Here is a 24300-nt window from a genome sequence, read left to right as displayed (position 1 = left end):
GGCACTTGGTTCTCGAACCGGCTTCAGAGCTAGGCCAGCCAGGATCACTGCAGTAGTGGAAAAGTTACAGCTTTTCCCTCTTTGTGGTACCCAAAATGAGAAGTATTACAGTTATGCTTTCCTGGGAATACTACTGAATAAATGGTAAGTAAAACTTAGATTACAAATAGACTTTATATTTTCCCCTTTTGATTTAAGGATACAAAAATGTAATTTATAAAATTAAGAAAATATTCTGATTGCTGTCTCATTTAGGTGGCATGCTGGTTACTCAATCCAGATTCTAAGGAGCCAACTCTTCATAGCATAGTTACCAGTTTTCTTCCTCATGAACTCCCGCTCCTAGAAGGAATAGAGACAGGCCAAGGAATTCGAAGTCTGGGGCTAAATGCCAGCATTGAGTACTCTGGGCGGTACAGAGCATCTATAGAGTCCATTCTCACCTTCAACTCCATGAATGAACTCAACTCCTTGTTGCAGAAGGAAAACCTTCATGGTAAAAGCAAAATTCCTGGCATTTTCATGTTACAGAGTGGGGATACACACACACACACACACACACACACACACACACACACACTCTCTCTCTCTCTCTCTCTCTCTCTCTCTCTCTCTCTCTCTCTCTGTCTTTATTACAGATGGTTAAATTGATTCTACCTCTGGATTATCTAGTGCAGGGTCAACAAACTTTTCTGTCCAAAGCCAGATGGTAAATATTTTTGGCTTGTAGGGCAAATGGTTTTTACCACAAGTATTTAACTTTGCCATTTGTATCATGAGAGCAGCCATAGACAGTGTCAAAACAAATGGAATAATTTATTTACAAAAACATGAATCTGGTACTAGTTATGCCATAATCTGCTCAACTATAATGCATAGAATTAGTGGCATTTTATTCAATTGTTGTCAATTACATATTTGAACTTTATCAAATGATTGTTATTCATACTTAAAAGACATCTTTCATGGATTTAAAAAATGAACTGTTTTCTTTCTAGAACTACTTAGAAACAGTTATTTCTTCACCAAAGGATAGTCAAGTGATTCTCTTTTCTCTTATGACAAATAGCATGTATTTGTTGGGAAGTCAGCTGGTCCAGAATGAGTACCTTGACTTCAGAGAGCATAACAAATGCTATGGTAAAGATGGTAAGGGGAAACAAAGTCAACTTCATTGTGAAGACGTTGTATCACGAATTTATTAACTGATTAATAGATACTAGAAACAGCAGACTGATGAGTTCACATAGACCAGGGTTTGGATGTAGGCTGTATTCTTATTAGCCAAGGGACGTATAACATTCTACTGAAACTTTCTACTTTTGGTTCTTATAAAGTTTTTGTAAAGATTGCACATAGTAAGTGCTTACCATTATATTGATAATGATTGTTTTTACCTCTGCGACAAGCCTTCAGTGGCATTAGTAATATTCTCCCCAGCATCACAGGGTAGACAAAGACCAAACCAACTTGCATGTTCATAGGAGGCCTGCTTGCCCAATTGATGTTCATTAGCAGCTCATGTTTAGGCAATGCAGCATTTCAACCTCAGCCTCTTTAAGCCAATGTAGGCAGACCAAGGAGTGGGAGTGCTGGCCCCCATGCTGCAGGACTGTTCCTACACTGGTGCTCAACAATGCTGAGTCACAGTTCATAATTTCCTTAGGCTGCCTCTAAGGTTGGTGTCCTGGGCTACTAACTACTGTCTTTTGGTTCTCAGACACTGATTTTTGAAGATGCTGATAGAAGTAGCTCTGTAATTTTTTATAGATGTTTGTTACCCTTATCAGATTTACAGGCTGGATGTGGTGGTGTGCATCTGTAATCCCAGCATTTGCTGGGGAGGCAGATGAGGATCATGAGTTTGAGGCCAGCCTGGGGTACATAGTGAGTTTAAGGTTAGTCTAGGTTACATAGTGAGACCCTGTCTCAAAAAAACAAGGGCTGGGAATATGGCTTAGTGGTAGAGTGCTTGCCTAGCATTCACAAGACCCTGGGTTTGATGCCCAGCACTGAAAGAAAGAAAGGGAAAAAAAAAAAAAAAAAAGAATTATAAGCTGAAAGGGCTGTTCCAAACCTAATGATTGTTTTTCCAGTCTATAAAATAGGGAAACTGTAGTTTTACTTTCCATAAACCTTATAAGAAACCTCTAGATTCGTTATTTTTAACTTTCACCTTCTTAATGTACCTTGAAAGTACTTTCTTTCCATAAACTTTCAAAAATGGGTGACAAGGTGTCAAATGCATTTTTATACAGTGTTAAGGCTTTATTAGTTCCAGAATCAATAGAACTGAAGAGCATAGAGTAAAGAAGTTTTTGAATAGCATGTGGATAAGCTATTTTGTTTAGAAATAATTATTTTAGTGTATGCTTATTTTACCGGCTTCCAGATCTTTTTCTCTTATCCTCTTGCCTATTGAGTAGGTATGTTCTGAAAGCTCACTCTCCCAGTAGAACGCTGCTTTTTTGTTTGGGTATGAATAGATATTAAGAGGCTGTTTCTTTGCTTAATGTGACCCAGGACAAAATGTCCTGTTCTCTTCATGTGGATCAATTAGGTCCTTTGTAGGTGGCTTGAATGTATATGATGATTTTTCTAAATCTTGGGAAAAATAAGTTACTTATAGTCCAGACTCTTCACAAGATTGCCAGCTCTTCTACTCTGCTTAGTAGTCTAGTGCATAAATGACCTGTCCTCTCCTTTGTCACCTTTCATTGTTGGCTCAAGAACCCTACTCAGCAGATTGGATCCTGAAGGATAGCTTGGGTCTCAATTGCCCTAGACCTATTCTGTGGTTTAGGTAAGCTGATGATCTAGTCACTTGGATGATGAAGTACCATTTCATTTTCCTTTTTTCTTTCAGATGTTTTCCATAAAGTGGAAATGCCCTCTCAGTACTGCTTGGCTTTGCTAGAACTAAATGGAATTGGCTTTAGTACTGCAGAATGTGAAAGTCAGAAACACATCATGCAAGCAAAACTGGATGCAATTGAGGCTCAGGCCTATCAACTAGCTGGTCACAGTTTTTCCTTCACCAGTGCAGATGACATCGCAGAGGTGGTACCATGGGAATAAGGATGTTAGAACGTAACTTTTAGAGTTAAAATGATGTGTTTGTGTGTGAACGGTATATATCTTTCCCTCTACTCCTAAACTTATTGACTTAAATACCAAAGATGATTAAAATAAAACTGTTGACCAGAATTCACTTGGGATAGAGTCTTCTACACATAATTAATAAGTTTGTCTATTTTTATGAAATAGGAAACTAGTAAAGAAGACTTCTTGAATGTAGGGTCTAGAAGATGATTTGCCTAGATCAGAGGAGGCACTCACTAAAGTATGCGAGTATGCGTTGAATAAACGATCTGTAGTGCCAGTCCCGTGGCAGTGTAGCTATGGCTACACTGAAGTTGTCCTTTCATAAATCCTTACCTCTTCCTCATGACACCATCTTTCTTTAGAATAGGAAATTGGATAACTTTTCTGAGATGTCAATGAAAAAAATGATTTATGTGACCTCTTTTTTAAAACTAGTTAAGATTCTTGCCACTTTACAAAATTTTTGACAAAGCTTACTCCTGTTTTATTTTCATAGATCAACGTGTTCTGTTCTTTCCTCTCACTGTACTCCTTCCTTGCAAAAGGTGATTGGGTTGTTTTAGAGGGTTTCCAACACTTGAAAGTGTTTGACGCTTCTGTGTCTTCTGGATGTGATTCAATAGCGTAGTATGATGGTAAAGATCATAGGTTGTAAAGCCAGACTTCTGGGTTTGAGTCCTGCTTCTTCTAATAAAACCAGCTCCAATACATCAACTTTGTATGCCTCAGTTTCTTCATCATAAAATGGAGGTTGTGATAGAAGCCCTTATAGAGTTGTTGTGAGGTATTAAGTGATAAATGTAAAATGCTTAGACTAATCACTTACTAAGTGCTTGTTAAATTTTATAAATTCTTATTTAAAATGCCTTTTTAAAGCCACAAAGTTAGATATGTTAAAGAAAACAATGAACTTCCTCTTAATAGTGTATGTGTATTGAATTTGGGTACTTTTTTATCTTTTTTGAATTCTTTAGCCTTGGAATCATCATGTGAATACTTAGCTGACTGTGCATAAAATTACATAGAGAACTTATCAAAAATATAGCCTCTATGACTTTCAGTACAAGCAGGGTGGAGCAAACACAGGGATTCATGTGCTTATGATTCAGGGGGGTGGGTACTAAGGCAAGTGACAATAGTTCTAACTCCAGGCTAGAGCAGAAGGCCTTTGAAAGTCTTATTCTTAGGTCTTTATTTTAAAATGTAGGTTACTTGGGGAAGTAATTTGCATGTGGAGTTTTCATAATTAATTCTGAAGGCTTCACCAAGAAAATAAACTTAAGGTAAAGAACTTCTAAATTTGTAACTTGAGATCTTTGTATTGACTTAACTGATTAGTGTCCCTTCCTGGGATTGTTGCTTTATTGTTTGTATAGTAATGTTCAATTTTTTTCTATTCAGTTATTTGATTTTTTTTCTCTTATCTACCATTCCCTGTCTATACCCTTTGAAACTTGTACTAGGATTTCCTGATAAAATATAGTGCCCTTCTCCCCCAATTTAAAATCTGAATTTTGGATAAGCAACAGATAATATGTTAATAAAACTCTGCCCCATGCAATTAAATTTGAATTGGGCATTCTATGATTTTATTTGCCCAGTGTGGTAACCCTAGGGTTAAATAGTTAACAACATCCATAGTAAGCCTGAGTTCCTTTCATTCTCTAGATCCGAGCTATTGACATTATTTTGAACTGGTACCAGATCTTTGTTTCTATCATCACTACCATCCTAGGTAGTGGATGGGCATATCTTTCCCTCTGCTTCTGGGCCAACTTGTGAAAAACAATATTGTACTTACACAAATGGTTTCAAGTTTTAGAATTATTATTGAGAAAAGAATCTAAGGTTCATTAAAACCTGTTCAAGGTATTTAAGTGAATGAGTAGGTATAGTAAACAGTATTCTGAATTTCCTGAGTTTTAGCCCCTCTAATTTGTGTTAGCGAAGGTTAGGTTACAAGGATCTCTGCCCTGTAGCTTGGATTTCTGCCCGGTGTAGGCCTGGTTTCTTCAGTGGAGAGCCTTTCTCATTGTCACATTGGATCAGCCCTACAGGGACAGCATAGTGATTTCTGGGGCTAGCATTGTGGTGGTAGCTTTTCAGATTCTTCCTTGTAGTGTTTTTCTGATTTTGTGATTATACAACAGCCATACTTTCTTTGTTGACTTTCTATGAGAGTTAATGACTGAGTAGCCATGTTGGTTATCACTTCAAACGTATTTAGGAGAGCTCACAATCCTCAGAGCAACCTCGAGTCTCAGTGCCAATACCTTATTTGCCAATTGCTTGACAGAGTATACATTCCCATGTTCTTGCTTAGAAGCCTCTGCTAGTATTATCTGATGGTGCCTAAATTAGGGTATGGACAATTTACCTGACAAGTTTTCATTGCCACCATGTGTTAAAACTGATCATTCCCACTTATCCAAAAACATATACTTACAACTCTTGTTAAACTGTACAGATTATTTTCTCAAATAACTTTTAAAACACATTTTCTGAATGACAGTACTTTCAACTTGATTCTTGACTAAAGAATTACTGATTTCTTTCAGGTTTTATTTTTGGAACTGAAGTTGCCACCAAATGGAGAAATGAAAATCCAAGGCAGCAAGAAAACACTGGGTTCTACCAGAAGAGGGAATGACAGTGGACGCAAGCTGAGGCTGGGGAGGCAGTTCAGCACTAGTAAGGTAGTCTTTGGGGCAGTCACAGAGCAGAATCTAAACTACTTTTAGAATTTTAGTGTCGCTCATGTAAATTTCATAGCGAATGCTATGAAATCAAGAGTCCTTCTAGTCCACGACTTTAACTTATCTCCATGTAAGTAAACAAGTTGATTTGTGGGTTTTGGTAGCCCACAAAATCTGTGGAGAAATTGGAGCGTGGAAAACCAGGACTATAATTTGAATCAGCAATTGTATCCTTATCATTAAAACAGTATAGAGGTTTGTGAGCTCATACCTGTAGGCATTATGTAACTATTGCCATCCACTACTTATATACTGCCAGTAAAATGTAATTTGTATAGTTATGTGAACATGGAGAATGGTATAGAAGAAATAAAACAATATTTTTCAGCTTCAGGGCAAAATAAAAAGTTTTCCATAAATTTGTTTTAAGAATTTAATCTGTTTTTAAAGGAAATTTGCTAATGACAATACATGGAAAATTGTATGTATTAATAAAAGAAAAAAGAACTTAGTTTACATTTTTACTGAAGTTTCAATGGAAGGAAAAGAATTTCAACTCATATACCATAACTGTGACTGGTCTGCCCTTGGGAACAACTTTTTACTAGTCTCACTGACCCTATTTTACCTTATAAGTTTCTCCTCCTTAATGGTTTATCAAAAGTCCACAGCATGGCCATGTGCTCAAGCCTGTGATCCTAGCTACTCAGGAGGTTGAGATCTAGAGGACTGCTGTTCGAGGCCAGCCAGGGCAAAAAGTTTGAGAGACCCATCTCAACCAACAGCTAGGTGCGCTTGCACACTCCTGTCATCTCAGCTACACAGAGAAGCACAAATAGGAAGATCATGGTGTAGGTCAGCCCAAGAATAAAGCAATATTTATCTGAAAAATAGCCAACACAAAGAGGTGAGTGGCTCTAGTGGTAGAGCACCTTCCTAACAACCCCCAGTACTGAAAAAAAAAAAAAGGTATGTGGCATTGAAACGTAAAAGTTTTAAAAATAAATGTGTTCTGATTTCCTTGATATGGAAACATCTGCATATCAGGGCAAAAGGGAAGACAACTTGGATACTTCCAATTACTAAAAGAATAGAGGAGGAAATGTACAAAGAAAAGAAATGATTGAATTTCTTCAGGGATGGGGTGGGGAGGAAGATACTTTGTAAAACTAAAGCTTCATTGATTTTTTTGAAGGTGGCTCTAAATTGATAGTGATCAAATCAATGTGAGTCAACTCTCTGTATAGCTATCCTTATCTCAATTAGCAAAAAGCCTTGTTCCTTCCTATTATTGCTTATACTCTCTCTTCAACAAAATTAGAGATAAGGGCAAAATAGTTTCTGCCAGGTATCGAGGGGGTGGGGGAGAGAGGGAGGGGGCAGGGTGGGTGGTAAGGGAGGCAGTGGGGGGAGGGGGGAGAAATGACCCAAGCATTGTATGCACATATGAATAATAAAAAAATAAAAATTAAAAATAAATAAATTGATAGTGATCACTATAACATTTGCATTTCATAAATTGTACTTATCTTAGTTTCATGATTGTGATGATTTCTAAAAAACCCAAACAGTGATTTGAGTTGTGGATATAGGAATTATTAAAGTAAATTTTTTGAGACTTATTATTTATATAGAAGAGATTGTAGTTTGCTATGAAATTTGAACAAGAATTCAATCTTGTTATATTTCTTTGGCAGGATGTTTTAAAGAAATTAAAGGAATTACATCCTTTACCAGGCTTGATATTGGAATGGAGAAGAATCAGTAATGCTATTACCAAAGTGGTCTTCCCCTTGCAGCGGGAAAAGCGTCTGAATCCTTTCCTTGGAATGGAAAGAATCTACCCAGTATCACAATCACACACGGCTACAGGTAATGAGAAACGCTGACTATGTATAGAGCTCAATTTTTAAAGAAAAAGATGTTCACATATTATATACTTATAATATAGTGTAATTAATGTAATATGATATGATAAATATAAAATATAATATGTAGCCAAGGAATTCAAGTATGAATCATTGGGTCAGTAAGTTTCCACATTACATGCAAAGCACAGCTAGACAACACCTAGATACCGAAATGAGTTTTAGTGGGATACAGTTCCTGCTTTCAGGTGCTTGTACAGAGTAACCTGGTATCTGAGACAGTGCTTTCTTTGCATGAGTGGTAAGAAACATTTGAGTCAGTAAACTTAGTGAACCTTAGTTCTGGCCCTTTCCTGAGCCTCTCAGGAGTCTCTCCTAGTGGATCTTCACTCAGCAGCCCTCTGGGGCCCCTGTATCATAAGTATTTTATTTTATCCAAGCACGAAAGAAAGGTGTAGAGTCTTTTGGATATCTGATGGCCTTCTTGAGATAGATATGAATGTAATCTAGTAAAGAAAAAGGTTTTTTTTCTAGGTAGTACAAAAATAAATATTTGCCAAACATGATGTACAGTGGAGGATAGTTTTAACTCATTCATGGAGGAGGCAATTTAGCTTGGTGGTATGCAATATGGGCTTTGAAGTCAAAAATCCAGGTTTGAATCCTGGTGCTGTGACTCTTGAGACCAAGAGTTTTCCTGAAGGAAGAAAGGTAAAAATCCTCTTGCCTCCCCTGGTCATTCTGAGGATTAAATAGGTTAGTACACCAAGTCAAATGCTTAAAAAGTATGTGGCTCCTAGAAAGTGCCCAGTGTCAGTTGTTGTGGGTTTTTTTTCACATTGCCACATTATTTTTAATCTAGTCTAATTATAAAATATGTTTTAAAATACACAATCTTATATAAAACAAAATAAAAATCATTTATAAATCCATCTGTCTATATATTTTATAAATTCATTTTTTATTTTTGATTACTGAATATTAACTACACATACTCATGGGTTTCAGTGTGATATTTGAATATATGTACACAGCATGCACTGATCATATCCAGACTCCCTATATCTTCTGCCCATCCCAGTCTCTTAATAGTTACCTAGTCTACATTCAGGTTGACTCTTTTCTTTAACTTCTGTATGTGAAAGAGAACGTGTATTTGTCATTTTGAGTCTGACTGTTTCACTTACCATAATGTCTGTCAGTTGCTGTGCTATTAAGAGTAGGGTCACTGTGAGGAGCAACTTTCTCTCTACCTGCTGTATTCCTTGTTCTAAAACTTTATAACTCTTCTCTTTGACTCTTATTTAGCTAACCTCTTAATTCTTCCTAGTCATTTTTTGCTCTGTTGGTATTTAACTTTTACTTTGGAATATCTGCTAATGCTATAAACTTATGTAAAATAAAATACTTGGTGATAAACCAAAATCAACCTAGAGTTTTCAAAGGTGTTGCACATTTAAGTGTTGCTTATAATCATTTCTATTTTTATTGTTTATTTTAGAAATACCATATTTTACTAATGTTTTATAATTGTTATTATATCTTAATATTGTAGAAATACAAGCTTACTTAAGGATTCAAAGCTGTTTCATGATTAGAATTTATTTCCAATAAGGTATAATCATGCTTTTAATTTATTTTTATAATATTGTTTGTCTGCCAGTGTTACCTCATTAATTCAGCTAATAGACCAGGGCACTGTGCTGAATATTAGTATAATTGTGGAAAAGAAGGCAGTGTGCTAAGGTAGAAAGAGTCTTGGATACCTCCGTCTGCTATCTGCTAGCTTTATAACACTGAACAGGCCATTCAATGATAAGTATATTAGAAGTCACCATTAATTGAACACTTACTGCATGCTAAAAGCTAAATAACAAGATATAAAATCAGAATTTTATTCAGAACAATGGTCGAGGCATTTAAAATGTCACAGTCAATAGAAGAGGATGAAATGATAATATAGCAGCTACTCAAGTACCTGTTAACAGTGAAGAATGTGTCATATAACAGGGTTTTAGTGTTAATGATATATGTTATTTAAATGGCATAACAATTACCCATTTTTTTTGGAAAAATACTTATATGTTTCAAAGAAATTCAACCAAAGAGCAAACAAATAAAATGTAAAACTTAGGGGAAATAAAGACTTCATAAACATTTAAAGAATAGCTTTATAATGAGGTGTGATGGCACATGCTTGTAATACCAGCTATTTGGGAGGTGGAGATAGTAGGATAACAAGTTCCAAGCCAGCCTGGGCAAAGCTAGCAAGACTGTCTCTCAGAAACAAAAGTACAAAAACAAGGGGCCAGGCTGTGGCTCAAGAGGCAGAGAACTGGGTTAGCATGTGTGAGGCCTTGGGTCCAATCCCCAGTATTGCCCCCTCACCCCAAAAAAAAAAAGAAAGAAAGAAAGCTTTCTAATTACTGTCACTCACATGATTCTAGTCCCAGCCATTGCAATACTGTCATTCATTTTCTTGAATTATAGTGCTGATGAAAAAAAGCACCCAGGCAATGTCTGTGATCTCTCACTCTATAAACTTGTTTCTTTGGTCCAAGTTTGTCCTCTTCAGCATACAGCTGCTTTGCTTTGCACCCCTGTCTTGTTCAGCTTTATAGTCTCCAGTAGTCATTTCTCCTGTGGTCCATTTGATTTGTCATTATTCAGTCTGACTGCTGACTTGTCATAGTTCTGACATCCATTTTAATATAGAAATAGTTCAATTTATCAAGTTGCTTCTTATCATGGGATTGAATTCTAAACAGGTTAATGTAGAGGATGGAATTATAGCTGATTCATTTATTTGGGGACAGTTATTTTATCATTATTAAACATGAACATGATGAAAAACTCATTTAAATAGAAATTTAGTTTAGCATTGATAGAGTATACATTTTTAGTGATATGTCAAAAATGCAAATAGAGCTAAATGTCAGATTTTTTTCTAATTTTGTCTTTATTCTGTTTTATTTTTAGGACGCATAACCTTTATAGAACCAAATATCCAGAATGTGCCAAGAGATTTTGAGATTAAAATGCCAACATTAGTAGGGGAGAGCCCACCTTCCCAAGCCCTAGGCAAAGGCCTGCTTCCCATGGTCAGGTAAACGGTTTCTGTGTCAGTATTAATATGCTTTGTGAATGTGAATGGTTCAAAAATAGCCTAGTAGTATATAAAATAATGAAGTGAGTTTAATTTTATGTTTTATGTTCTAGACATCTCCATTTCTGATAAGAGGCATTCCACATTTCAAATCCTAAGTGTCTATAAAGAAACTAGTTGATGTTGAAACACTGCACATGGGCCACTGGCTAAACTTACCAGCACCCTGTACTCCTTTAAGTCAAATATTGAGGGGGAGAGGCTAGCATTGCCAGCAACACCCCTCTTGCCCTCCCATATGCATATGGCAGGAGGAAACAGCACAGATAATTTACATCAGACATGGTAAAGAGATTTGTGAAGTTTAATGACAGTGAATTGTCTCAGAAGCAGTTTGTGGGAAAGTCAGTTACAGAAATGGCTTAATGTTTAATTGAATATTTGTTAAATGAGGTCTAGTGTCTTAAAGTTTACAGTGAGTTTCAGGTCGGGTTGTTTTTAAGTTTCTTAGATGGGGATGCTGTCTTTACTGAAAATCACGTAATTGAGATGCTTCATGTCCAGCTGATGATGTTTGTACCACAGAGGACACAGTAAGAAGAGTTGTGGACTGCATCCTGGGTACCAGGCACTGATGGGGGAGAAGGCCTCAGACAGAGGGGTGCCATTTTCAGTGAGCATGCGACATGCCTTTGTGCCTTTCCCAGGTAAGGTGTCTGATGGTTTCCAAAGCACTGGAAAAGTCTGAATTATGAGTGGGACTCAGAGGCCTGCATTCCTCTCTGAGTGGAGCCTGTGTTCCTCTTGTTTGTTCTGAAGTGTTATAGCAGGGTCATATGGTAGCTATACTTTTAGTGTTTTGAGGAATTTCCATGCAGACTTTCATAGGGGCCACACTAATTTCCATTCACATCCAACAGTGTATAAGTCCTCTTCACTCTTGTCAGCATTTGTTTTTTGATGATAGCCATTCTGACTGGGGTGAGATTGTATTTCATTGTAGTTTTGATTTGCATTTTACCAGATGACTAAGGATATTCAATGCTTTTTCATGTATTTATTGGCTATTTGTATTTCTTTTGAAAACTTTTATTTGCCCATTTATTGTGATTGGATGTTTAATTTTTTTGCTCTTTATATATTGCAGATAAGAATCCCCTGTTGTATAATAGCTAGCAAAGATTTTCTGCCATTCTTTAGGCCGTCTCTTCACTCTGGTAATTATTTCCTTTGCTGTGCAAAAGCTTTTTAATTGGATGCAATCCTATTTGTCAGTTTTTGTTCTTATAATTCCTGAGCTATTGGAGTACTATTCAAAAACTGTGCCTATAGCTTGAAGTATTTTCCTGTTGCAGTTTAAAAGTTTCCAGGTCTTAAATTAAAATCTTTGATCCAGTTAAAATTGATTTTTATATAGAATAGGGGACAGTGATGTAGTTTCATTCTTCTAAATGTGGATATCCAGTTTTCCGAACACCATTTGTTGAAGAGGCTATATTTTTTCCAACATACATACACCTTTGCCAAGAATGAAGTAGCTGAAGCTGTGTGAAATTCTGTCTGAATCCTCTATTCTAGTCTATTAATCTACTTGTCTGTTTTTAATGCCAGTACCATGCTGTAAAACTTGTTTTTCTGTAGAAGCAAACAGGTTTTTTATTTAGCTCTGCTGAAATAAATTGCAATTATCTTCTATCATGAGGTGTGTGACACTGCTTCTTTCAGACTTTTATTTTACTGTTGTTATAGTCAATTCTGCATCAATTGTATGCCTTTGTATTAAATTTTAAAATTGGTCTACACTTATTTTAATGGAAAATAAATTTAATTAAAATGATGACAAATATTTTAAATTCATCAGCAATTACAGTTCACATAAGTAACACTAACTCATGCTGAGCATAAGATATTAAAAACACATTACAGTGTTACATTGGTGGGTAGAAAAAAATCATTCAAATTGAATTAGTCTTTGACACTAATTAAATTAGTGATGTTTTTATGTATAATGCTTGGTATGAGACAATGACTCCAACTTGCACTGTAACATAATAATATGTGATGTAGCTTTTAAAAGTGATGATTAAATCTATCCGACATAGAACTTGCCCTTTTAAGCATTTTTGAGTGTGTTTGGCATGAGGCATATTTGCATTACTATGCAACTACCATCAACCTCCATCCCCAGGACCTTTTCATCTTTTTCTGCTGAAACTTGTACTTGTCAAACAATAACTCCCCACTTGCCCCAACTTCCATTAATTACCATTCTACCCTCTTTTTTTGAAATTTTAGCAAGGATTTATTTTAGTATAATAAGATAATGTATAGACAAGGGGGGGAGAGAAAAAGAGAGAAATACTTCTTATTCCCCATGCAGGAAGTGGGAGCAAACACTCAAAATGGTGACCCCCATCTCAGTCTTACACTAGAGAGCTGGGGGAATACACGGGATCAAAGATAATGGACCTGGGTGGCTGAGATTTAAACATGGAGGGGTCATTCTGGCCCACCAAAAATACAGAGACAATAGGTGTGCTTTAGAACTTCCTTTTGCTAGACATACCATTCTACCTTTATATCTATGAGTTGGGCTACTTTTGATACCTTAAGTAAGTAGAATCATACAAGCTCTGTGCTTTTGTGCCTATTTTATTTTACTTAGTGTATTGTCTTCAAGGTTTGCCAGTGTATGTGTCTCATGTCTCAGAATTTCTTTCCTTTTTAAGGCTGAATAATATTTCATTGTATGCATATTCTGTACTATCTTTTGTTTTTCTATTCAGCCATGTTTATTCTTATCAAAATAATAAAATTGTGCTTTATGTTTTAAAATTTAAATTAAATGTCTATGTATCTTATCTGGAAATCTCTGCCATTCAAATGAAGTGTTTAGTCCATTTACACTATAGTGATTATTGGTATAGAGTTGGATTTGAGTCTACTGTCTTGTTATTAGTATTTGTATTTTATTTTATTTTAGTGGTGCTACGTATTGAACCCAGGGTCTTACACTCTACCACTGACCTACATCCCAAGCCCTTGTATTTTATTTTTTAAAAATCTATTTTAAAAATCTTTTTAGAAATGTTAACTGACCATTGTTATTATTCTGTTTCATTTCTACTATTGACTTATTAACTATGTCTTATTTTAGAGTTTACAGTATGCATCACATCTCAGTTTATCTTGAAATAATTTTATGCCACTTCATCTATAACATAAGGAGTTTATTTCTATTTCTGCTTTTTTGTAATAGATTTAACTTCTATGACTGATACAAACTCTGAAAAAGTAATTACTATTTGGTCTTTAAACAGTCTATTATATACTTTCAAAGAAATTAAGAGACAGTGAAATTTGTTTTCTATTTATCTGCTATCATTTTTGTTTACCTAGAATATGTCCTTTAAGATTTCTTGTATTGCATTTCTACTGGTAATGATTTTTTTTTCTTTTAGTATTTTCATGGCCAAAAAATATGTTTTATCCTCATTTTTGAAGGCTTGGCTGCCTTCCTTTTTTCTTCCCACCTTCCCTGTTTTGGGGATTGAACCCAGGGCCTGTACATGCTAGGCAAGTGCTTTACTGAGCTACATCTCCAGCCTGGAGGGTATTTTTATTTGACATAGATTCCCAGCTCTACAATCCCCTTCTTTCAGCACTTTAAATATTTACTTCTATTATCTTCTGGTTTGCATTATTTCGGATGAGAAGTATACCAAATTTTTTTGGTTGTTGCTTTTATTTCTCCAAGTGTAATGTCTTTCTCCTCATGCTTTTTGGTTTTTTCCTTATTAGTCAATTTCACTTGGATGTGAATCTCAGTGTAGTTCTTTACTTCTTGTATATTTGAATTTGCTAGATTTCCTAGGTTTGCTTAATTTTAAATTTCTTTAAATCTATGTGTTTATATTTTTGTTACACATGAAGCATTTTTAGTCATTGTTTCTTACATATTATTTTGTCTCCATCTCTCTTTCCTTTTTTCATTACTTCAAATACATATATGAAAAACTATTTGGTACTGTCCTGAAAGTCAGTGAGACTTGTTTTTTCTTTCCTTTTTAATCCCCCAACCTTTGGGGAACGAATTATGAGAGGCCTATGAGAACCTGACATAAGCACAGTTGTGCTCAATGATCTACAGGCTGAGTTTGGCATGGCCCCTGCTGCAGAAGGAAGCTAAGGCAAAATGCAGCACAGCTGCTTTCCTAAGTTGTTTACATTCAGTGAGAGAGCAGGTTTCTCTTGTTACAATGTGACACCCCTCCTGGAGAACTGTTGCTCCACCTCCTTGTTTGCCACTGTATATAAAAGACTTGCTGAAGAGGGGATTTGTTGAGGATTGTTGATGGATTGGTTGGGTGCCTGGGAGGGGCGGAAGCTACTGCCTGTGTGGCTTGCGGGGGTGGGGGGGGTGGGGGGGTGGGGGGGTGGGGGGGGTGGGGGGGGTGGGGGGGTGGGGGGTGGGGGGGGTGGGGGGGCTGCTTGCAAGAATGCTGCTGCTGGTGGCTGTATGTGTCTGCGAGTCTAAGGACTGAGAGTTTAAGAGACATCATGGGACAGTGCAAGTCTGAGGGCCAAGACTTTAAGAGAGATTAAGGAAAACATGGGATATTGTGAGTCTAAGGAAAGAGACTTTAAAGAATAGAAAAGAAGAAAAACTTTAGAAGTAAGGTTTTAAAGATAGAGAAAAGAAACAAAGCAAAAGAATTAATAGAGAAAAGAAGTAACAAGGCTGTTGTGCATCACCATCCCAGCCCCTAGCACACCTGATCCCAACTTTCTGCATGTTTGTCTATCTTTTGTCCTTTCTGCATCTACAGTCCCCTCTCCATCCCAGGTCAGTAGGAACAGACCTTGGGAGAAGCTTGGGACACTCACCCTTTTAAAATTTTTTGCTGTGTGCCTCAATGGATAGTTTTTATTGATTGTTTTAGTGTTCACAGATATTTTCTATACTATCTAATCACTGCCATAGCTGTCTGTTGGATTTTATATTTCAGATATTGCATTTTCAGATTTGGAATTTTTGTTTCTTTTCTGCAATTTTCATTGTTTTTTTTCAGTTCACTAATTTGTTCTATCATTATGATCATGTTTTCTTTAAATTCCTGAATATATTTATGATAACTTAAAAAAATTCTGTTATCTCTTTAATTTCTGGGTTATTTTCTATTGACTAAATTTTCCCCTTGCCAGAGTTTCATTCCCTGGTTCTCTATAGAGCTAGTGATTTTTTTTTATATTGTACCTGGACATTGTGGTTCCTATCTTACTGACATGCTGGATTTTGTAGTTTTCACTAACAGAATATAAAGTTTTTACTGGCAGAGAATTAATTTACTTTTATGCCTTCCTGATCATTTTAAGGCATTTAAGGTCTTACTCCAGGCTAGGTTACTCTTGTTCAAAAGGTATGGCTGTTCTGGGGTCTCTACTCGGTGTTAAAGCTGACTGATAAAAATCTCTCCACTAGACTGGCCAGAGGTTGAGTGTTTCTTGGCATTCCAGAATGTGTTGTTCGAGTAATTGTTCACCTGACACCTGTGCAATGGTTGTTTTTTATTTAGTAATAATAATTTCTTCAGTGTTTATTCTTTGCCTGTTTCCCTGTACTTTCTCCCAGTACAGTCTAGCATTTGACTAAAAATCCACAGATTCCTTTGTCTGTTCAGTGATCATTTTATGCACGAGTTCTTTCTCTCCAAGTTCTCACCAGTTCTAGCAACCGTATAGGCCCCAACTCCAGTCTCAGTTTCCTCAGTGCAGTGGGAACACAGTGCTTCATTTTAGCTCCCCATTCCCATGGTGCCTCCTGGGAATTACCTCCACTCACAAATTTGAGGCATTTCTTTGTTTCACCTCATTCCCTCCCTTCTCAGTCCTGCATTGCCTGTTGTTTAGCTTCTGAAAAGTTATTTCATATAGACAACTACATATATGAGTTTCTTATATATCCTACCAGTATTTCTTCATGCAAATATGAATACATAACTTTTTCTTCCTCTATTTTTATGCAAAATTAGCATTCTGTGTATATACTAGTGTGTGCTAGTTTTTTCATTTAGTGTTTTTATATTACTTATGCTTATTAGTAAAAAAATATGAATTTAAACCAGTTTAATCTATGTGTGGATGATTTTTATAGCAACCTGCTTTTGCTCCCCAAGTCACAAACTGAAAAGCTGGTTAATTTTGATGGATGTCAAATTGCCATCTAATGGAGAGGAAGTTTCTTTCTTTATGATCTTGCCAGAGTTTGTTGTCCAAACATCTGGATTTCTGCTGTTTAAGTGAAGAAATTTTTTTCTTGGCATAGATTTAGTTTCTACTTCTCTTATGAATGAACATGAGTACTCTTTAATATGTCTGAGGTTCTTTTGTTTTAATTATTTCTCTGAATTTCTTCTTATATTTTGTCTTTTCTTGATTTGTAGCAACTCTTTTTATAAAATGTCAGTCCTGTGTGAAATCAGTTAAAAGTATTTTTCCTACTTTTTCTTTGAGCCTACTATTATTTTTATAATTTTGTTTTTGCCAGGCATATCTAATCCAGTCCTTTCTAATTCATAGGTAAATAATCTTTTTATTTTTATTTTTTAAAAAATTTTCTCCCCTGTATTCCTCTGCTTAATATTGGCTGCCACAATCAGACAGAGAATACAAGGACACTTTTTCCTTGGATCTGTAGCGGAAGATAGGGAAATTATCTTTTTAATAACTCTGCTTCACCTGTTAACCACCATTTGTTCATTTAATGTTTTTATTATTGTCGAAGCAAAGCACACATCCTCTACAGCCCACTTAATGTGTACTTATTGGGCACCAACTTTTCCATTAATTAATTATTCATTCAACAACCATTTCTTAAGGACCTATAATATACCAAAAATTATATGAGAATTTCAGTAGAACAAAAGCAAATTTAAGTCTCTTTTCCCTAAGGAGCCAGTGCCATGTGGGAGAGGCAGGAAACCATGTTAGATTACACACCAGGTGCTGTGGGGACAGACAGGTGGGGAGGAAGACTTTACACCCGTTACATACACATGAAAGCTAAATGGAAAAATGTTTTAATATATACAACTAAATTGTATAATGTTAGAAGCAAAGTTTTTTTGGTGGTACTGGGGCTTAAACGCAGGGCTTTGTACTTGTATTGCATTTGTTCTACCACTTGAGCCATACCCCTAGCCCATTTTGCTTTTCAGATGGGATATCATATTTTTGCCCAGGGCTGGCCTCAGGCCATGATGCTGTTACCTATTCCTCCTGCCTAGCTTGAGTTATAGGGTGCACCCACCATGCCTGGCTTGTTTGTTAAGATGGAGTCTCACTATCCTCCTAATGTCTGCCTCCTGAGTAGCTGGGACTACAGGTGTCAGTCACCACACATAGCTAGATTTTAACTTTTGAATACATGATTTCAGAGTTCTAAATGAGAATTAAGTTTTTGTCATCTGCTCAATAGTATAGAGATTTGATTATGTTATATAGAACTTTGCACTCACTGTTCTAAAATCATTTATACTTCAGGTGGCTTAATATTGGCTGCTGATTACTCTCAGCTTGAACTGAGGATCTTGGCTCATTTGTCTCATGATCGCCGTCTCATCCATGTGTTAAACACTGGAGCTGATGTGTTCAGGAGCATTGCGGCAGAGTGGAAGATGATAGAGCCTGAGTCCGTTGGGGATGATCTGAGGCAACAAGCAAAGCAGGTGATCTCAGTACTGTGCTTCATGTGAATGAGAAGAATTCAGTGGTTAAAATTATCTCAGCTATTTACAGTGGAGGAACAGTTTTTGTCTTTGGATCTTTAAAACCACATCACTGGTGTCTGGCTCTTGGTATTCATTATAGTCTTTCTTTTGTAGAAAGAACCAGATGGACTAAGCTGAGGCCACTTACCATCAGAAAGCCATGTGAATTTAAGACCATGATGTGGCTAGTCATAGTGCCCCACGCTCAGTAGATGCTTATTTAAGAGTGATAAATGGGGTGGTGGTGACGCTCGTTATTTATTGTGTGGGGGGGTGTATTTTAAATCTTTCTAGTCAGTACATGTCCAAAGTTCCATATTTTCATTTTTATATTTTGTTTTGTCATTGGGCCAAAGTGCATTGTGTAGAAGGTACTCACTAAACATTTGTTGAAAAAATTAATAATGCTGAGCTGTGAATTATAACAAATAGCTTGTTAGCTTTTTGAAACCTAGAACTTCATGTTGCCATGGTATGGTGGAAATGGATCTGGGTTAGCTCCTCTTCCTGGAGGATTGTTAGGCACAGAGAAAGTCAAAGGTCATGTTTCACACATCCTGGCCTGGATGGACACTGCTACTTCCTGACAGTCTGGTGCCATTTGCTAGAAAGCAGGATTGTGGGCTGAGGCAGAGGTACCCCACCACAGCTCTGAAGTCCTGCTTTGTTTCACATTTGCACTTCTACCTACTAACAGGATAATGCTTAATTGGTTTGTTTCATGAAGTACTTCCTCTTACCACTGCCTGTTGAGTACCAGTATCTCTGCATTGTTTTAAAAGCCGGCTCCACTGGGTGCTGATGGCTCACAAATACAATCCAGCTTCTCTGAAGTCTGAAATCGGGAGGGTCAACATTCAAGGACAATCCAGGCAAAAAGTTAGCAAGATCCCATCTCAACCAGTGGGCTCAGTCGTGTGTGCCTGACATCCTGAACTACATGGGAGGCTGAAATTGAGAGGATCATATTTCTAGGCCATCCCAGGCAAAAAAGTTTGTGAGACTCCTTCGCTTCCATTTCAAAAAAGCTGGGTGTGGTAGCACTTGTCTGTCATCCCAGCAACAGTGGGGAGCATCCAGGCCAACCTGGGCAAAAAGTGAGACCCTACCTCCAAAATAACCAGAGCAAAAAGAGCTGGAGCCACAGCTCAAGTGGTAGAGTACCTGTCTAGTAAGCACCAAGTATTGAATTCAAATGTCAGTATTGCCCAAAACAAATAAATAAATAAATATACAAACATAAAGCCAGCTCCTCTAGGGTCTTGCATGTAGTAAGAATCAAGCTCTGAGTTAAGTAGGTAATACTTCCATATTTAATCATCATAGGAACTCCTGAGGTAGGTATTATTATTTGTATCACTATTTTTATAGAAGTGGAACAGGCACATAAAGTTAGTAGTTTGCTTATGGCCATACAGCTGTAAGTGGTGGAATCAGCAGTTCAGAATGTCAGAATTTGGGCATTCAGATTGCATAATTACACAGTTATCCATGGTGATGGCTGCCTCTGTTTGAATAAGCTCTTGCAAGATTTAACAGTGTATTTGATGCCAAAATAAAACATTAAAAGTAAACCAAAAAGGAAAATAAATGAAGGTTGAGAAAAAAAGCCTTCTCAAAACATTAAAATGGAGAAATGGGAACCCTTTAGCTAGCTTAACACATTACAAGTTTTTGGAATTACGATAATCATTTTATGCAAGTTATCTCTAAAGTTCCTATTTTAACATTTATATATTGCTTGCTCTTTGTCAGTCTTAGTAAACCCATGATGTAGATATTGCTGTTTTCATTCTATGGATGAGAAAATTAAGATACAAAGAGGTTAGGTGGCTAGGGCAAGATCATACATTTTGTGAATGGTGGAACTAGGTTTGAACCTGTGAAAAACATGTTCACCTGCCCAAACTCAAAGAATGGACTCAGAGAAATGTGGAATACAGTGAAAGCGAGACTTTAATGATGGTCTTGCAAGATTGGGTGTCTGGCTGGCAGGAATACCCAAAGTGGTTACAAACAAGCATTATATTTTCTAGTGTGTAAGTCCCTCCCTCAGTTCTTCATTGGCTGAGTACTATGGGATGTACAATCTTTCCCAAATGTCACCTAGGTTTTATTATTTTCTATCAGGTTATTTTAAAATATGTCTCTTTTGGGATTGGTCAGATTTTAGAAGTGGGCTTTTAGTTGTCTTCACCTCCCGTTTTGTCTTTGTTGGAATGGCCTCCCTGTGATATGTGTTCTCTGACATCCACATACGTAGTTTTTACCTATCCTCTCATTTCATCATGGCCCCTCCCCAACACCTTGTTCATGACTTTCCAGGTGCATGCAAGCAGGTTACCAGTAATTTTCCACTTAGGGTTAAATGTTTTGCCTTGAAAATGGACCACAGTTGACTTTATCCCCAACAGAACCTAGGTAATACTTATTAGATCAGTTTCTTTAGTGGCCTGTCTAGACCATTTCTCTCTACAACTCCCAAAAGTTCCTCAGGAATTTTTGTTCACATTTAACCTAGATGAATTCTGCATTTGTGGAATTTCAAGTGGCCATGAGTTAAAGAAAATATTTATTTCCAGTGAAGTTTTCCCCTTGTTATCAAACAGTTTGCTCTTTTAGTATTGTTCATGGGTGAGGAAAAGAATGTTTGCAATATTTTCTTCCCAGACTTCTAGACACTTCTTTAGTCAGAAATTAATGAGTTAATCTGTGGAATAAAAGGCTGCTTTAATGACTGATGGAAAAAATGACATGGAAATAAATCTTCCATTTTAGATCACTGGGATTATTTTCTTAAAACACACACATGCACACACAAGTTCCTCCTTACCTTCCTCTGCTTCTCTCAAACAGTAATGCTAAAGGGCAGAATAGATATTTGCTGGGTATCAGCATCTGTGGATCCAACCCACCAAAGCAGAACTAGTAATTTCTTTGACTCATTATAAAATAAAAAGTTCATGAAAATTTCAATCCTAATGAACTGTCTATATTCTCCGTGTTCATGTTTTATGTAGTTATTTACTTATTGAATGTGCTGACTCCCTTTCAGATTTGCTATGGAATTATTTATGGAATTGGAGCTAAATCTCTAGGAGAGCAGATGGGCGTTAAAGAAAATGATGCGGCTTGCTATATTGACTCCTTCAAGTCTAGATATACAGGTGAGAAGCTGAGTACTGAGTATCTTCTGAATGCTATACTTTTCAACCCTGCTTACTGTATTAGATTAGCTTAAAAATTTGTGTTGCAGAATTTTCTATTAGAATCTCTATTAATCAGAAGTTTTCATCAGCATTGTTAAGGCCAGTAATTTATTAAGGTGTGTTTTTTTAAAAAATAAAATTAGGGACAGAGATGTAATAGCAAAATAACACTTGCTGTACATGCTACTGTGTCATTGAGAGAATACACTTAGTTATGTCTAGCAGCCTAATCATTAAGGTAATGGATTTGATATTTACCTGGCAGGGGAGATACCATGATCACAAAGGTGGTTTTCCCAGGGCGAGGCTTATCCATTGTACTCTGAATGTGCTGACCCCTGTGATTTCCCCAAATGGGGGAAACTTGACTGCATAATTTGTGGTAGTAGGGGTCTGCGTTCGTGCTCTCCCCTAAAACTAAAAAAAAAGATAATGGATTTGATTGGCTAAGATGGTACCAAAATAGGGAGATGTTACTTAGGACTATCCAAAATACAGACAATAGGTATGTTTTGGGACTTCCCAGTTAGGCTTTTCTCTCTACCTTCTCAAGATGCCATGCAGCTTATTAACATCTCAAAGATGAAGGCAGATAGTCCTATAAATTCCCCTTGTTTTGTAACTTAGTGTCTAAAAGGAGATGGGTAGGGCTGGCTAGCTGCTCTGGGTTTTTAGTCTTTCTCTTTCCAATGCCTGAGTCTGGCCCTTTTAATATTTATTAAAATAATATAATTTCCCTGTCTCCTCTTCTATTCATCCTGCCTCATCTCTCACTTGTGGCTAACTGCGACCTAACAGTAACAGCCAAATATTGAGAACAGATAAAATGTATGAATGGATAAACAAATTTTAGCCTGTCTGCAATGGAATAGCAGTTAAGGAACAGAAATTTAATATTGATGTGATACTTGATGGAATATTGATGATTATGGGAAATGTTTTGTTTTGCTTTAGCACAAGAAGGCAGACACAAATGAGAATATAGAGTATAATTCAATTTTGTGAAATTCAAGAACATAAAAAACTAATATATAGTGTCCTTGAGTAGGTCACTGAGTGTCAGTTGATCATGGGGGCTGACTACAAAGAGAAATGAAAATGTCTTGTTATCATTACAGTAGCTATAAGGTACATGTATTTGTTAAAGTGTCTCATACTGTTCACTTAAAGTAGCTCTCTTTTACTGTATTATACCTTAGAATTTTTTTAAAGTAGCCTGACAATTTGAATATTTGAAGGCCTCTTATATCTGGAGTGAGGTGAGAGAATTTTTAGATGTGTAACCTCTTAAATCTTATCCTCTTCTTTGCTCTTCACCCAACTGTATCATATTGATTCTTAGAAGGAAAAAGACAAGAGCCTGGTTGCTTTCTAAAGTTCCCTCAGTGGTGTTCAGATTTCACAGGCTTTACTTGGCAGGGTTTTCTCTCTTCCTTTCACCCATCATCTCCCTGAGTATCCTTCCTGTGCCAGCCACACACCAGGAAGCTTCAAATGAGGGTTTCCAATTGGGAGCACTCATGTTATTACTCAAGATGAGCAGAGCTGTGAGAAAGCAGTGATCACACATATGAATAAAGAGAGCAGCATGGCTTCTATTACCTGATAGTATTATAAAGAGAAAAAGAACATTCCTAAAGAGGAGAGCCTCTCTCTTGAGCTCGGAGACCAGAATAAGCAGATATGAGACTGACCCACCTGGAGAAGAGTGTTTATCACCCTGGAGATCCATAAGTCACAACAAATGACCTAGAAATGGCAGCAGATGAATACTGTCTAAGGACCATAAATGTATTTGAATACTATACACAGTACTTTTGAATTTTAAGAGGCATATATTCTTAGTGAAATATTTGACTCATGTATGAATTTCAGTAAGGTCCTGCTTTAGATGGTAATGTAATAGTAAAAGGAGCTATTGGAATGTTTTAATCCTCAAAAGGATAAGATCAAAGAGTAAAAGAAGATTAGCATGACTAAACAACAGAAAACTATAAAAAGTAGTATAGAATGGTCTTAAGATCCTGGAGTAAAAACACCTGGAATTTAGTATCATATATTTTTGTTATTGTTATTGTTGATTAAAAAACAGATAGTGCCAGTTATGTTGGTATACTTCTGTAATCCCAGCCCTCAGGAGGCAGAAGCAGGGGACTCACAAGTTTGAGGCCAGCCTAGGCTACACAGTAAGTTCAAGGATACCTCAACCTACATAGTGCAGCCCTGTCTCAAAAAAGTCAAGGGCTGGGGATGAAGCTCAGTGGTAAAGCTCTTGCCTAGCTTATGCAAAGCACCGAGTTTGATCCTCATCACTGGAGTGGGGTGGGGATGGGGAGACCCACAGACAGGAAATAAGAAAACAAAAGATGGAGTTACATTATGTCCTTTCTGAAGTCCTTTTTGTTTCTAACTTTCTGAGTCTATAGAAAGTGAATGGAAGTTTGCATGTGTTGTTTCAATGTGATATTCATGTTGTGAATCATGGTGGGATTTTGGTATATTTCACTATGTATATTCGAACAAGTGAATGAAACAATAGATGGACTT

The 24300-nt window shown here is 36.7% G+C and overlaps 1 protein-coding gene and 1 non-coding gene across 6 annotated transcripts in view; both read left to right on the top strand.

The window, feature by feature from the left end:
• Window positions 1-24300, top strand: part of Polq (DNA polymerase theta) — a 79879-nt gene that overhangs the window by 40826 nt on the left and 14753 nt on the right. For 3 of the 5 annotated variants that reach the window (XM_074073249.1, XM_074073251.1, XM_074073253.1), the window contains 8 exons: window positions 256-496; window positions 2867-3060; window positions 5664-5801; window positions 7499-7673; window positions 10649-10775; window positions 11361-11482; window positions 18318-18502; window positions 21600-21711. In XM_074073249.1, coding sequence (XP_073929350.1) covers window positions 256-496; window positions 2867-3060; window positions 5664-5801; window positions 7499-7673; window positions 10649-10775; window positions 11361-11482; window positions 18318-18502; window positions 21600-21711 — 1294 coding nt within the window. Of the gene's footprint in view, window positions 1-255; window positions 497-2866; window positions 3061-5663; window positions 5802-7498; window positions 7674-10648; window positions 10776-11278; window positions 11483-18317; window positions 18503-21599; window positions 21712-24300 lie in introns of those variants that run through there. The other 2 variants (XR_012447965.1, XM_074073252.1) reach the window with 2 other exon arrangements.
• On the top strand, window positions 22004-22167 carry LOC141423490 (U1 spliceosomal RNA). Its single transcript, XR_012448356.1, has one exon. It is a non-coding gene; the product is annotated as a U1 spliceosomal RNA (small nuclear RNA).

This window comes from Castor canadensis, chromosome 5, assembly GCF_047511655.1.
Source record: "Castor canadensis chromosome 5, mCasCan1.hap1v2, whole genome shotgun sequence".
NCBI lineage: Eukaryota > Metazoa > Chordata > Mammalia > Rodentia > Castoridae > Castor > Castor canadensis.
Note: the sequence above shows the minus strand (reverse complement) of the source record. Positions and strands in the feature narration are given on the sequence as shown.